At 46.0% G+C, this 14,177-nt stretch overlaps 1 protein-coding gene across 1 annotated transcript in view; it reads right to left on the bottom strand.

The window, feature by feature from the left end:
* Nucleotides 1-14,177, bottom strand: part of MCAM (melanoma cell adhesion molecule) — a 28,434-nt gene that overhangs the window by 1,522 nt on the left and 12,735 nt on the right. The window contains exons 2-15 of the mRNA XM_015813564.1: nucleotides 13,073-13,203; nucleotides 11,079-11,289; nucleotides 10,880-10,950; nucleotides 9,688-9,775; nucleotides 8,728-8,907; nucleotides 7,791-7,918; nucleotides 6,223-6,361; nucleotides 5,870-5,985; nucleotides 5,467-5,608; nucleotides 5,242-5,366; nucleotides 3,918-4,050; nucleotides 3,787-3,819; nucleotides 2,356-2,497; nucleotides 1,276-1,393 (exon numbers count right to left, since the gene is read on the bottom strand). Of these exons, the coding sequence (XP_015669050.1) occupies nucleotides 1,276-1,393; nucleotides 2,356-2,497; nucleotides 3,787-3,819; nucleotides 3,918-4,050; nucleotides 5,242-5,366; nucleotides 5,467-5,608; nucleotides 5,870-5,985; nucleotides 6,223-6,361; nucleotides 7,791-7,918; nucleotides 8,728-8,907; nucleotides 9,688-9,775; nucleotides 10,880-10,950; nucleotides 11,079-11,289; nucleotides 13,073-13,203 (1,757 nt within the window). The remainder of the gene's footprint in view (nucleotides 1-1,275; nucleotides 1,394-2,355; nucleotides 2,498-3,786; nucleotides 3,820-3,917; nucleotides 4,051-5,241; nucleotides 5,367-5,466; nucleotides 5,609-5,869; nucleotides 5,986-6,222; nucleotides 6,362-7,790; nucleotides 7,919-8,727; nucleotides 8,908-9,687; nucleotides 9,776-10,879; nucleotides 10,951-11,078; nucleotides 11,290-13,072; nucleotides 13,204-14,177) is intronic.

Here is a 14,177-nt window from a genome sequence, read left to right as displayed (position 1 = left end):
GAAGCGAGGCACGTCTGCGGAATGGGCTCAACCTGTTTCCTGCTCTAACGTCAAACCTGCATTTGCACCCTGTGGGGTAAAGAAACCAAACTGCCTGGATTCCCACGGCACAGCCCTTAAAAAAAACCCGCCGCGCTGGGCAAAAAGGCCAGCTAGTTTTTGTCCAACCTGTTCCGTGATCCCAGCCAGGGTGAAGTGACTGCAGAAAGGTCAAAGGCCTTCAGGGCAAAGGCCCACCTTTGTGACTGCAAAGGAAGATCCTGCCTGCAGGGTTGGCCCCTGCTGAGAGATGCTGATGGGATGGTGGGGAGAACTGCAGCCCCAAACAGAGATGGGCGAGAACAGTATTTCTCAACTTGGGTGACTTTTTAAGATGTGTGGGCTTCAACTCGCAGAATTCTCCAGAATGCTGGCCAGGGAATTCCGGAAGTTGAAATCCACACACCACCTTAAAAGTTGCCAAGTTGAGAAGCGCTGGGCTAGCAGCTCACAGAGGAAAGTGCTTTGCGCTCTGTCGGTAGTCCACAACCATTTGTTTAGCATGTTTGAAGTTGCAATGGTGCCGAAACAAGTGACTTACCACCAGTCTTTGCGCTCGCAACCACCACAGCATCCCCACAGTTGTGATAAAAATTCAGGCACGGCAAGTGGCATGTATTTACAACAGTTGCAGCATCCTGAGGTCACCTCTGACCTTCGCAGCTGGCTTCCGACAAGCAAAGTCAACTGGGGGGAACCTGGATTCACTTAATGGCTGCATGATGGCAGTGATTTGCTTATCCACCGTGGCAAAAAAAAAGGGTTCTAAAATTGGGCATGACTGCCTTGCTTAGCAACAGACATTCCTGTTCCAATTCTGGTTGTAAGCTGAGGACTACATATTAAATTGCCCAGTAGCATCCAAGCCACGATGCAACTGAAGTGAGCTGCAAAGGAGGAATGGGTGGGTTTCTGATCATTGGGGCAAGATTGTACCTTGACGGTATTGTCATTTTATTGGATTAGGAATATGTATTGAGGATTTTAATCTTTTTTTTTAATCCTCTAAGCTGCCCACAGTTGTGTTGTAGCGAGATGGACAGCAAATAAATTTAATAACGAGAAAAGGGGGTCCAGTCCACTAAGAAGGAACTGTTTGCTGACAGCCCATCTGCACCCCGAATGGTGGCACTGATCTGGAGGGGGACGATGGATGAAAGTCCCCCCCAGGATACACAGATGGAGGGCCCTGCAGGAAAGCAACCGCCCACCTTTTCAGCTGCAGGAGCTGCCTACCTGGTCACCTGGCGATCTCTTCTCACCGTTGGCACCCTGCAGAAGACCCGCCTCTTCAGGAAGTTTATCTGATTTTACTTCAACTACAATCTCGTCTTTATGTGCTTCGGGCCTCGTGCTGAAGAGGAGGAGGAGGAGGGAGGAGTGTGATAGTGTTGAGACAGATCCAGATGGGGCTCTGGGGAAGGGGGTTGCAAGGGGAGGGGGCATGCTGCAGGTCAGAGAGGGAGGGGCACCCTTGTCTCTGCTTCCTGTTTCTTGCGTGTGAGGGCAGAGTTGCTTAATCCAGGTGAAAAGACCCACAAGAGGCACTTTTGCTCAGTTGGACACTTGGTTAATGTAAAGGCCTGTGGGAACGACCTCAGGAGATGGAAGGAGGAAGAATCGCAGACTAAACAAAAGGCATCTCGGTCCACAGAAGGAGAAACGGGCAGGAAGCATTTCAGACCCTTCCTAGTTTTGGCGTAATTAAAACTATAGGAGGGGAAAAGTGCTTTCAGACTTGCAAGATTCTCAAGCTTGACTCAGCCTTCCATCCTTCTGAGGTCAGTAAAATGAGAGCCCAGATTGTTGGGTCAATGTGCTGCCTCTGTAAACCGCTTAGACTTAGAGAGTGCTGTAAAGCACAGTGAAGCGGTATATAAGTGCTATTGCTATTCTGCTGCAGTAAGCAGAACAATAAAGGTTGTACACGTGGTTGGTGGTGCTTGTCTGGACAACTGTGAAGGGCTGTTGTCAATCTTGTAAGTCTGAAAGTATTCCTCTACTTTCCTGTTTCCCTCTGGTTAATGCTTCCCACGGTTTCCACTGAGATAAGCTGTTGGACGAGAGTTGTCCAGGCTTTGACTTTCCTTCCTGTACCAAGGCCGTCCTCACAGACCATTAGGGATTAGGGGGAATGTGGAGGTTCCCGATTACTGCTGGGGGGGGCAGCGGCAAGGGAGCAGAAGCCAATCAAGCCACCTGCCCCTCTCCCCTGCATTCAGAAGCCGGCTGTTGCTGGGTGTGATGAGATTGGGAAGCATGTGGCCTCGGAAGGACAGGCAAATGGGAATTTCCCAGGAAATGCTTCCGACTTACATTTCTTGTTTGCCGGAGCGTCCGCAAGCCAGCTTGCCTTTCTTGTGCAGGAAGTAAAGGACGGCCCCCAGGATGGCGAAGACCAGCAGGAAGACGATGACGGCCACGATGATCACCCCTTTGCTGTCCTGCGTTATGGTCTCTGGAAAGGAAAGGAGGCGGAGATGGAACGGAACATCTGACCTTGGTGGGGTTCCGCTTGACGCATGAACAAGGGGCAGCGTTTGGGAAAGGAGCCTTGCTCAGGTCTCCTGCACTAGCCTCGGGTTGGGAGGTTCGGCAGAAGGAAAAGCCATATCAAATGTCCCAGGGTAGGCTGGAGACCCCCCTAAAACAAGCGTCCGGGTGGGATCCTTGCCAGTGGCACTGCTTGAGAGTTGTGTCAAATGCAACACAGGCATAGATCGAGTTCAGCCTGGTCAAGGGATCAAGCTTTCGTCTAGAGCAGCGGTTCTCAACCTATGGGTCGGGACCCCATTTGGGGTCGATCGACCATTTCACGGGGGTCGCCAAGCAAGGCTGTCCGCCATTTTTTTCCCCTTTTCCGGCGGGTGCCTTACCTCCCTTGAGCTGGGCCAGCTGGTGGTCGGCCTGCTCCGTCTCTGCCGCTTGCCAGCTACGCCTCGGCCGGTGCAGGGGGCGGAACCACACATGCACGGCGCTCCCGGGCAGGGAAAATCCTCGACTTACGACCGGTTGGGTAGTCCTCGACTTACGACCGGCTTAGTCCTCGACTTACGACCGGCTTAGTCCTCGACTTACGACCAGTTTAGTCCTCGACTTACGACTGGTTTAGTCCTTGACATACGACCGGTTGGGGGTCGCGGCATTAAAAAGGTTGAGAACCACTGGTCTAGAGTACAGGTAATCTTCGTCTTAATGACTGCTCACTTAGTGACCATTCAAACTTATGCCGGACCTTCCTGGGGGCACTTATGACCTGGTTCCAAAATTCCAACAGCTGCCCCATCTCGTGATCATGTGACCAAATGTCGGGCACCCAACAATGGCTGCATTTACAGCCGTTTGCAGCGTCCTACAATCGCGTGACTGTGTCTTATAATAGACTTGTTGAAAACTGGCGTTTGTTTCTCGTTTTTGACAAAACCAGCCCAAAACAGCAAACCACTGGTTCACTTAACAATTGTGGCACCACTGCAGCCACTTTACGACCACAGTATTTGCTTAATGACCACCTCAAAAATCAGGTTGATCACATGCCTGACCTTCCTTTTACAATTGGCACGAAGATACGCGAACTTCAACTCCCAGAATTCCCCAGCTGGCACGCAAAACTCTTCACCAAAGCCTCTTTCGTGAGTTATAAATGGGGCGTCTGCAGGGAAGGTGCCCCCCAAAGCCAAGAACGCAGCTGCAGTGGGGTTCCTGCTGCAATGCTTTTTTGATGGTGTCTAACGGAGAAGCACTTACCCGTTTTGTCAGGACGGTCTTTGGTTTTCAGCCCTTGAAAGGAAGAAGAGACACGCTGAGTAAACTCTTTGAGCCATCAAGACTTTTTTCTTACAGAGGGGACGCTCCAAGGGGAGGGGGGAACCACTTACAGAGTGGGAAGTGTTGATTCTCTGACCCCAACTCATTTTCACCACTGCAGCTGAGGCCTGATTTGAGGATCTCCTTGGTGACCAACACGGAAAGAGTGCTATTGTGGTGGTATTTCCGTCTGGATGTGTGCACCTTTAAAAAAAAGATGGAACAGTTCCTATTTTGTTGAGGGGAATTCAACAGTGGGTTAGTTGTTATTATTAAATAGGAAGAAGGTGAGAAATTATGACCAGCAGTCCCAGGAAACGAGCCTTAAAGATAGTCCTTGGTTTATGATCAGTCACTTAGCGACCAGTTGAAATTGCAACCCAGTTTCAAAATTCTGATGTCATTCCTCTCCCCCCATGGTCATGTGACTGCATTTTGGATGCCCGGCAATCATACTGTATTTAGGGTCACTTGCAGCGCCCCACAATCACCTGACTAGAATTTATGATGTTTTTGTCAGAAGTTGGTATTTATTTCCAATTTTCTGGCCAAACCCAGTCCGGAGAAAACAATGGATTCACTTAATGACTGCAGCGTTCACTCAAGGAATGACGCAAAAAAACCCCAAGCCTGGTTACAAGTATCATGACTTATGGCCATAATTTCTGGCTCAATTGTGGTTGTAAATCGAGGAGTACCTGTACAGGTGATGCCTCTGAAACTAGCAGTATTTATTCCCCTGCTCTTTTCAATTATTGTCTTTGAGGACTGCTGAGAATACCGGGGACCGCCAAGAAAACAAGTGAAGGGATGATCAACAAACCAGCTCAAAATTCTCACTTGGGACCCCAATGACCAGGGGGTATTATTTGCACACTGGAATATTTTTCTCAAGAGCCCAAGCTAGATCCATTCCAATTTTGAAGCCAATTTTTCTTTTGTTGGATTCTCTTTACACTCCTACTCCAGTTTGGGTCTGTTTTGGAAGAATTATCCGGCTAACAGACAATACAATCCCAAACTGCCTTTATATCATTTCTTTTACAGCAGTGTCCCCCAATCTTGGCAGCTTTAAGAGGTGTGGACTTCAATTCCCAGAATCCCCCAGCCAGCTGGGGGATTCTGGGAATTAAAGTCCATACATCTTAAAACTGCCGAGATTTGGAAACGCTGTTTTACCCCATTCTAGAGAACTGCAAAGAAGAGAAATAAAAAAATGAAAGAAAAGGAGGATAAAGGTTGGTCTACGGCTGACATAATCTTAGCAAGTGTGGGCAGGAGAAATAAATGTTTTGGAAAGCAGAAATCTCTCTGTGTGTATGTGTGTCTGTAAGAGAGAAATATCCCTCTGTGAATGAACTTGGCCAAGGCGGGAGGCCAGAGGGACCCATTTACCGTGCCGTTACTTGTACTCCAGGAGATGTTCATTCGAGGCACCGAGTAGAAGCTGCAGGTCAGATCCACCACCTCCCCTTCCCGCACGCTCAGATTCTGCTTCAGAAGCACCTTTTGGGGCTTTGCTGAAAGGGGAGAAAGGGCAGATGCTGGGCACTGCCTTATGGTCCAAGAAGTGCCCAAGGGAGAAGGGGCTGAGAGCTACTGGGTGCCCTATGGTCCTACCTCGAACAGCAACAAAAATGTGCCGGGAGCGCACCCAATCGGGGAAGTCTGGCATTGTCACCACACAGGTATAATTGCCCATTTTCTCATAGGTGATGGAAGTCAAGTTCAGGATGGCACCGTCTGCAATGAGCTTCCCTTTCTAGAATGAAAAAAATCACCCTGTGGTCCCCTTTACTTAGATTTTTTTTTATTCCTTCCCTCCTGAGAATTTTGTCTCTTTCCCTCTCCTTTTCCAGCTCACAACTTCCTCCCATCTTTCACAAAATGGAAGTGAACCCCACCCATCTTGCATCCCTGCCCCGCCCACCACCACCTTTCCCTCCATAATTGTCGAGTACAGCCCACCTTTGCCCCAAAGTCGCCTAGCCACCCTACTGGGCACCACCACCAACAGCATTACCTTCTGCCACTGGAATTTCAAGGGTCCAGATCCTGTGGTGGAGCAAGTTAGGGTCAGGTCTTCTCCTTCCACTGGTTCCTGGGTTCCAGCTGGGAAGATGGTGGGCACATCGAGGTCTGGAGGAGAGAAACAGGCTTAACCCTGAGCCTAATCTTTAGTTAGCCTCAAAAGGGACAGACTTTCAAAGTGCCTACAACAATCTAGAAACCTTCCTGGAATTCCAGCAGTGTATATCTCTGCTCGAAAGAAAGGGACATAATTTGGGATTAGAACTGTAAGTTCCCAGTAAGAAGCTAGCCTTGTCCCTGTCCTTTGAAATAAGAAATGACCATTGGGAGGGGAGAGCTACTCACAGTTTACCATCAGATCCACCGAAGCGATTAATTCCTCAAGAGTGTGCAGATCCAGGGCTTTGCACCAGTAGAGACCACTGTCGTTTCTCATGACGCTGGGAAATGACAGCTTCCCGTCTGGGGATGAGTATTGTGTGTCCTGTTTAGGGCAAAAGAGGTGGTTAGTGGACTAGGAAGAAGACCCCCATCTCCCTCCCTCAGCATTCTGGTTTTTAACTTAATTAAATACTGTTTATTTATTCCTTAATGTTTTAATGTCTGTAGCTCTGTTTTTACGACATTTTTAAGCCACTCAAGAGTTGTTTGACAGGGAGATGAACAGCATATAAATCTATCTATCTATCTATCTATCTATCTATCTATCTATCTATCTATCTATCTATCTATCTATCTATCTATCTATCTATCTATCTATCTATCTTATTATTATTATTATTATTTATTAAATTTATATACCGCCCTATCTCCCTTACGGGACTCAGGGTGGTGAACAGGCGATACTAAAAACCACGATAAATATACACAAGTTTCTGTTCTAAAATCAAATTAAATAACAGGCCTGTTCTAAAAACACCCCATACAAAACCCCCACTAAAACATAATCAAACTACGCCAGGCCGGCCGCACGGAATAGATGGGCCTTCAGGGCTCGGCGAAAAAGGCGCAGGTCCGCAACTGTACGTANGTGCAGCTCGCGCAGGAGAGGTGTTACATGGGAGCATCTAGAGGCCCCCAAAATCCCCCGCGCAGCCGCATTCTGAACTAGCTGGAGCCTCCAGGTGCACCTCAAGGGGAGCCCCATGTAGAGAGCATTGCAATAGTCCAGGCGGGAAACAACGAGGGCTTGAGTGACTGTGCGTAGGGCGTCCCGATCCAGAAAGGGGTGCAACTGGCGTATCAGGCGAGCCTGATGAAAAGCCCCCCTGGCCATGGCCGTCACATGATCGTCTAAAGACAGCCGAGCATCCAGGAGGACGCCCAGGTTGCGGGCCCTCTCCGCGGGGGCTAATGACTCACCCCCGATAGCCAGAGATGGAACCAACTGGCTATGACATGACGCCGGAATCCATCCATCCATCCACCTACCTACCTACCTACCTACCTACCACATCACATTTTGATAACCCAAGAGATAAAAAATGCAAAATATGAAACATAAAACCTATAATATTAGAAACGTATGTCTAGATTGCAGATACAATTTTTCGCTTTATTTGTCACAGCCAGGAAATCAGAAAAGTTTCCATTATGGGCTCTGTTGTGGCCCTCTGATTCCATATGTTGGATCCTTTGTTTTTTGACCTTGCAGTCACAATTTGGTGACCGTATTTTGCCCAGATATAATAAATAAACAAAATAAATAAAAGGAGAGAGAAAGGGTAGGAGCAGAGCTAGATCTCCATGAAAAGTTTTCATTCAACAGGGTGTGTCTGACATGTATAAGCAGCTCCATCAAGCTGGGAAAACTGCATTCGTACAATCTTACCTGATTTGCTTATAGTTAGTCATTCCATGGCTTAGCAAGATGTGTGGCAAAGTTGGAGTGGGGTCTGGGATAAGAGGCTCACCTCTGTCTTGAATAAAGTGTATTCAGGAGGTGGATTCCCATCACCTTCACAGACCAAAGTTACGTTGTCTCCTTCCTTCAACTCTTGGTTAGACTGGTCCAGTATAAAACTGAGGTTCTGGGTGGCATCTACGAGAAAAGCAGAGCAAAACCATCCGTCTTCTGCAATATGCTGCCATGGATTATGGGGTTTGAGGTCCACCTTGGCTTCCTCAGCAAAGCTGGGGATGGGAAGTTTAGTAAAAATATTCAGATTTCCCTGACTAGTTTTCATTCTGGACCCCAGTCGCCTCCAATGATTTATTTCAGGTGCCCCATTGAATGTCCCCTGGGAAAGGTTTTAGGTAACTTTTTTTTGGGGGGGGGGAATCTTCGTTGAATTTTACATGCAATGAAAACTGCCTTGGGAAAATCATTATCTTGAAAACTGGATAGAAATAAATAAATGTTTGTTTTCATTGTTTACATACATATATATAAATATAATCAGTATTATTGATTGGTTGTCATACAAACAATATTTTGTGTGTGCATGAAAACCAATTAATAATCTCTATAATTCAGCAGGTGGCAGCACTGGCTCACATTTATAACTGGTTGCAGCGTTGTGTGGTCCTGTGATCACAATTTGTGGGATTTGTTTTTGCCAGTTTCTGATGGAAAACACCATGGGGAAGCTGGATTTGCACACACAACTTGACTTATGATCACATGGCTTGACCTACAACTGGGGAGATTCAACTTAGGACTGTGATAAAAATGGTCATCCAATCGGATCCAGAGACAGGGTGACTCAGCTTACGACCGCAATGACTTGTGACTGAAATTCCAGTCCTTATTGTAGTCATAAATTGAGGATTATCTACGTCAGTTGCCAGCGTTACCAATCCCCGCCTCCTATGGACCCCACCCAACCCAAGTGCTGTGTCCAGACTTACAAAAAACATTGATTTTGAAGCTCTCTGACACGGCGGTTTTGTTTGTCCCCATCAGGGTATAATTGACTTGGCAGTGAAACTCAGCCTCGCGATCCTCTTTGGTGACTCGGGATGAAAGCATGCTGCGGACGGTGATCAGGCCGCTGGATTCCGTGATGACGGTCGGGTAGATCCCTATTTCTGGTGGAGAAAAAAGATGAAAGCAATGAGGTCAGCCTTGTTCCAAATAACTAACCTGGAGAGGAACAGGTCAGGTTCAAAGTGTGGCGAAAACAATTGTGGTAACCCAGGAACGCTCCGTTTGATCAGTCACATTGAATCAATTCTATTTTTGAGATAGCGGATCAAGGACGGCATCGTACATTCAGACAAGAAGTTCCTTCAGTTGTGTAATCATGTTTTAGTCCAGGAGTGTTGAAGACTTGTGGACTTCAACTCCCAGAATCCCCCCATTCCCCATACTGGCTGGGGAATATTGGGAGTTGAAGTCTACAAGTCTTCAAAAATTGCCAAGGTTAGACGCCTCTGTTTTAGCCAAATCTGTCATATTCGGAAGTCTTGCCTACTATTAAGCCATCATCCCCACAGGGCAGAGTCTGAAGGTTGAAACACTGGTCTTTCCTGCTCCCAAGTCAAAAGATTTCCATCCCATCTTCTCCTGCTTCATCCTTAACCTCTTTGCTTTTCAGCCAAGAGGGCCACCCAAAGCCATCATCCTCACATGCCACCCCAAAGAACTAAACACTTACCCACTGATTCTGGGTCCAGTCTCCCCTGGACCCAGAATCAGATGGCATCATTCTCACCCACAGGACAGGGAATAGAAGAAGATAATCACATTTTCCTGGATCACAAGATGCCAACCTTAGAATAGGGCCCTTCCTTTTCCTGGATGACCTTGTGAGCCCTTTTCTTGCTCCATGTCTAGGGTGACCTTTGGAGAATCTCAACAAGACGTACCTTCATCCTTGGGGTGAAGGGCTTCCCTGTTCTTGTACCACACGATGCTTGGAAGCGGGAAGCCATTGCGGGCAGTACAGGTGGCTATCTGAAGAACAGAAACACTGACAAGATCAGGCCTGGCAGCTCTTTAGGGGTGAACAGCTCAGATATTAACATGGGTTCAGGGTTCAAATTCCAATTTGGAGGTAGAAACGCTTTTTACAGAGCTAAAGGGGAAACCCGCCCTTGGCAACCATCATCTAAGGCAGAGATGTCCAACCTTGCTAACTTTAAGACTTATGGATTTCATCTCCCAGAATTCCCCAGCCAGCATGGCTGGCTGGGGAATTCTGGGAGATGAAGTCCACAAGTCTTAAAGTTGCCAAGGGTGGACACACCTTATCTAAGGGATTTGATTTCTATATAGCTTATGCAGATTATATCAACCCCATTATTCTGTGCCTACCTCCTGTGCTCCAAGGACATCTAGAGATTAAATTAATACTTTTCTCTACTTGGCCCCAAATATATGTGTATGCCCCAAATTTATCCCAATCTATGAATTAAAATAAAAAAAGAGACCACACAAAAAAGGGCATGATTTAAAACCCCTTACTGACTGTTGGTGGGAAACAGAAAACAAGGAAGTCACGACACCTGCTTTTGAGAATTAAAATAAAAATAATAGATTATAAATGAAAGCAATGCTAGAGTCAGAGGGGAACGTAGATTTATTCTTGAAACTTCTGTAAAAGAAAATTGGTGGTCATTTCTCCCCCCCCCCTTTGATTTCTGCCTTTCGTTTTTGCTCTTTTCTTCTCTCTTCTTTCTTTTTCCATTCCAAATGCTAGTTCTTGCCAGTTTTGATCTTATATTCAAACTTTTTTATATCGGAGGAAAAGAAAATCACATGATCTATTCCGTAGCTCTCAGAGGTGAGAAGTAAAAAGGACAGAATATCAGGAAATACCAGCCCCGAATGGCTTCACAGCTGTGCAAGCACATTACAAAAAAATAAAATTAAAAAGTGGGCCTTTGCGCAATCGTCACCTTCATTTCTCTGACTTCTCCCTGCTCCGCTTGGATCTTTCCAAGAGAAGCTGGATGCCTTCGGAGCAGGGGATGGACCAGACAGAGGTCCAAATCTTGGGATGAAGCCCCCTGCAGATATGCTAAATGTAACATCCAGGCAACACAAAGCAATCCCTACCTCTTGAAGCGTGGGTTCAGAAGCTCGCCATCCATCTTTCGCCAGCTGAAACTCGGGGGCTTCTGGGGCTTCTGGAAGAGAAGAGGATCAAGACAGAAGTCAGGCTGTGTTGCAGAAGGAAGGTGCCTTCCACCGCTTGGACCTTCTTTGCAAATCCCCCAAACCTGAGATATGGGTTAAGTGGAGGTGGACCACTCACTTGAGACCTGCAGCTTGGTCCGGTTCTCACTGACACCGAGGCTGCCGAGCCCCACTTGGCAGATGTAGAGCTTGGCATCTTGTGGAGTGACCTTCTTGATGGCGAGGGAGAAATTCTTGGCAATGTTCAGACGATCTCTGTACTGGTCTTCTGCCCAGACTTCCTTGTCTTGGATCAAGGAGATGATTCTCTTCCGTGCCATGTTTTCCCCCTGAAAAGTCCAAGAAAGGGGGCGAGCAAGAGAAATGGGAGAGGGGTCAGGACAGAGAGGAACAAAGATAACTTGCAGAGGCTCCACAGAGGATGGGCAAAAAAAAGTCAAGATACCCACCACCGTGGGAAATCTGAAGCTCAGTCTGGTTTTTATGGATTCCAACAATGGCTGCTGCATCTGGATCATACCTTGTGTAGAACCCCCTAGAGGTGGGCCATTTGAGGCCAACTCCTCCTGGGGGACTGTCTTCTCCACCTGCAGCCCAGAATCAAGACCTCCAGACAATGCAGTGGAGTTGATCTGAAATCCGCCAAGTGACGGCTGGGAAGAATTACACTGTTGCGTCCAAGTCAAGATTGAATGACTGAGAAGATGTGAGAGCATCAAAATAAATATGTTGATTTGTTGTTGTTTTTTTAATAGAATTACTCTGGGTTATAGTGCAGTTTTAGGATTAGGATTAACACAACTGGATCTAGAATTTGGGTTGCTTGTTAAGTGAATCACATCCAATTTTACAACTTTTTTTTGCCACCATTGTTAAGTGAATTGCAAATGGTGAACACAAGACCCTGGGATGCTGTATGGTTGGAGATAGGGGCCACCCCAAGATGAATTTGTTGCATTTTTCCAAGCAAAGCCAGATTACTGGGAAACTGACCCAGGGTTTTCAAGCACGCCTCTAGGTAATCCTTGACCTTCAACCATTTGTTTAGCAACCGTTTGAAGTCACAAGGGCATGGAAAAAGGGACTTACAACAGTCCTTGCGCGTATGACCCTCACATTATCCCCACGGTTGTGGGATCAAAATTCAGGTGCTTAGCAACAGGCATGTATTTACAAGGATTACAGCATCCCAGGGTCTTGTGTTCACCATTTACAACCTTCTGACAAGCCAAGTCATGAAGTGATTCACTTAACAACAGTGGCAAAAGAAAGTTGTAAAATTGGATGTGATTCACTTAACAAGCAACCCACATTCTAGATCCAATTGTGCTAATCGTAATCCGAAAACTGCACTATAACCCAGAGCAATTCTATTAAAAAAAAACCAACATGTTCATTTTGACCTTTTTTGGAAGGCAGCCACATTCCAACAAATCCAACTGAGCATTACTGAAACTTCCATAAAAGTAGGACTAAGAATTTTCCTTCAGAGTAAATTATAAAATAAATCGTCATATGGGGGCAGTGTTGATCTTCTTAATGCAAGAGACATGCTTAGTCCTGTTTTATACAAAAGCCAACCTATCTTTAAAATTTATCTATTTTAAAGCTATTTTTTAAAATCAACCCTTTAGAACAGGTAAAAAGTCATCCCTTTTTATTCCCCTGCTTGCCGTTCCCAGAATTATTATTATCAGCAATAGTATTTTTTAAACTTGTATGCTGCCTGACTCTGAAGGACTCTGGGCAGCTCACAACCATCAAAGAAATGACAATAAAATCAGTAAAAACCAGAGATAAAAGAAGATTAAAACTTTGAAACAACCCAAACCTCTTTTATTTCTGGAACCATCAAATGTGGTGCTAACACCATTTTACACTCCAGGAAGATTTGCCAAAGTTAGCATTTCAAAAAAGAGAAAGGGAAAACTGAGAGTCATGATAACAAAAAGATAAACCTACAGGAACAGGAGGCAGAAATGAGACAGCACGGCTGCTCTAGAGCTCTTTGTTCCTCAGAAGCTTCCATACATTTCCACCCTTGGTGGTACTTCACGGAAACCAACATTTCTTCCACCTCCCCACCCCAAAAAGCTGATTTTTTTGACTTACAGAGAACCAGTGGATATAAGCGTAGCTGCTGTTCTCTGGGAGAGAGAACTCGCAGTTAATTACAGCTGTTTCTCCAATTTCGGCTTCTACCACATCTGGCATGGAAACCTCTACATTTGCTTCTGCATCTCCTGGAGGAGAAAAAAAAACAGAATTAAGAGCTACAGTCATACCTATCTAGCTTCCATAGGACTGCCACAAGCTTCTAGCTCTATGTCCACCCTATTAGGAAAATAAATTCTACAGGTAGATTAGTAGGCAGGTAGGTAGTCCTTGACTTATGATAGTCACTTAGTGACCGTGTGAATTTATAACAGACCTCCTGTGAGGAAAAACCATCTTTTGGGAGGAGTGAAAGCATGTTAGGAAGATATAAATATAGAAAGACTACATGCTAATTGGCACAACCTTGACATCTTCAATTCTCAGTCCATTTTATCAGAACTGCTATGGCAATGCAACTGAAACCTTCCTTTTCAAGAGAATAACTCTTTCTTGTGGATAGCAACAGTAGATGGGTAGGAGAATAACTTGAGGTTTGCTAATTAGGACTATTCATGCTTATATCATCTGTTATCTTTGCCATTGTGTGATTATCACTTTCTCCTCCTTTCCTGAAAAGTATGAAGGAATCCCTCTCAATTTTTTAGAAGGAAATTCCTCCAGGGCTCATTGAATAAATAAACATCAATCAATCAATCAATCAGAATAGAGCTGGAAGGGACCTTGGAGGTCTCCTGGTCCAGCCCCCTGCTCAGAAAGGAGACCCTAGACCAGGGGTCTTCAAACTTGGCCTTTTTATGACTTGTGGACTTCAACGCCCAGAATTCCTCAGCCAGCCTGCCTGGCTGAGGAATTCTGGAAGTTGAAGTCCACAAGTCATAAAAGGGCCAAGTTTGAAGAACCCTGCCCTAGACCATTTCAGACAGGTGGCTGTCCAGTGCTTGCTGCAAAAACTGCAATGAGTCTTGATTATTGCTTTTATTTTTGTGTCCTGTGTTTGATTCTATACTTCCCAGAGGTACTTAAGACCCGGTTTCAAAGGTTCTGATGGCCACTTCCCTTTTCCATATTCACATGATCCCATTTTGGGCACTTGGCATTT

Source organism: Protobothrops mucrosquamatus, unplaced genomic scaffold, assembly GCF_001527695.2.
Source record: "Protobothrops mucrosquamatus isolate PMUCROS unplaced genomic scaffold, P.Mucros_1.0 scaffold169, whole genome shotgun sequence".
Taxonomy (NCBI): domain Eukaryota; kingdom Metazoa; phylum Chordata; class Lepidosauria; order Squamata; family Viperidae; genus Protobothrops; species Protobothrops mucrosquamatus.
The sequence above is the reverse complement of the archived record's forward strand: the minus strand, read 5'-3'. Positions and strand labels throughout refer to the sequence as shown.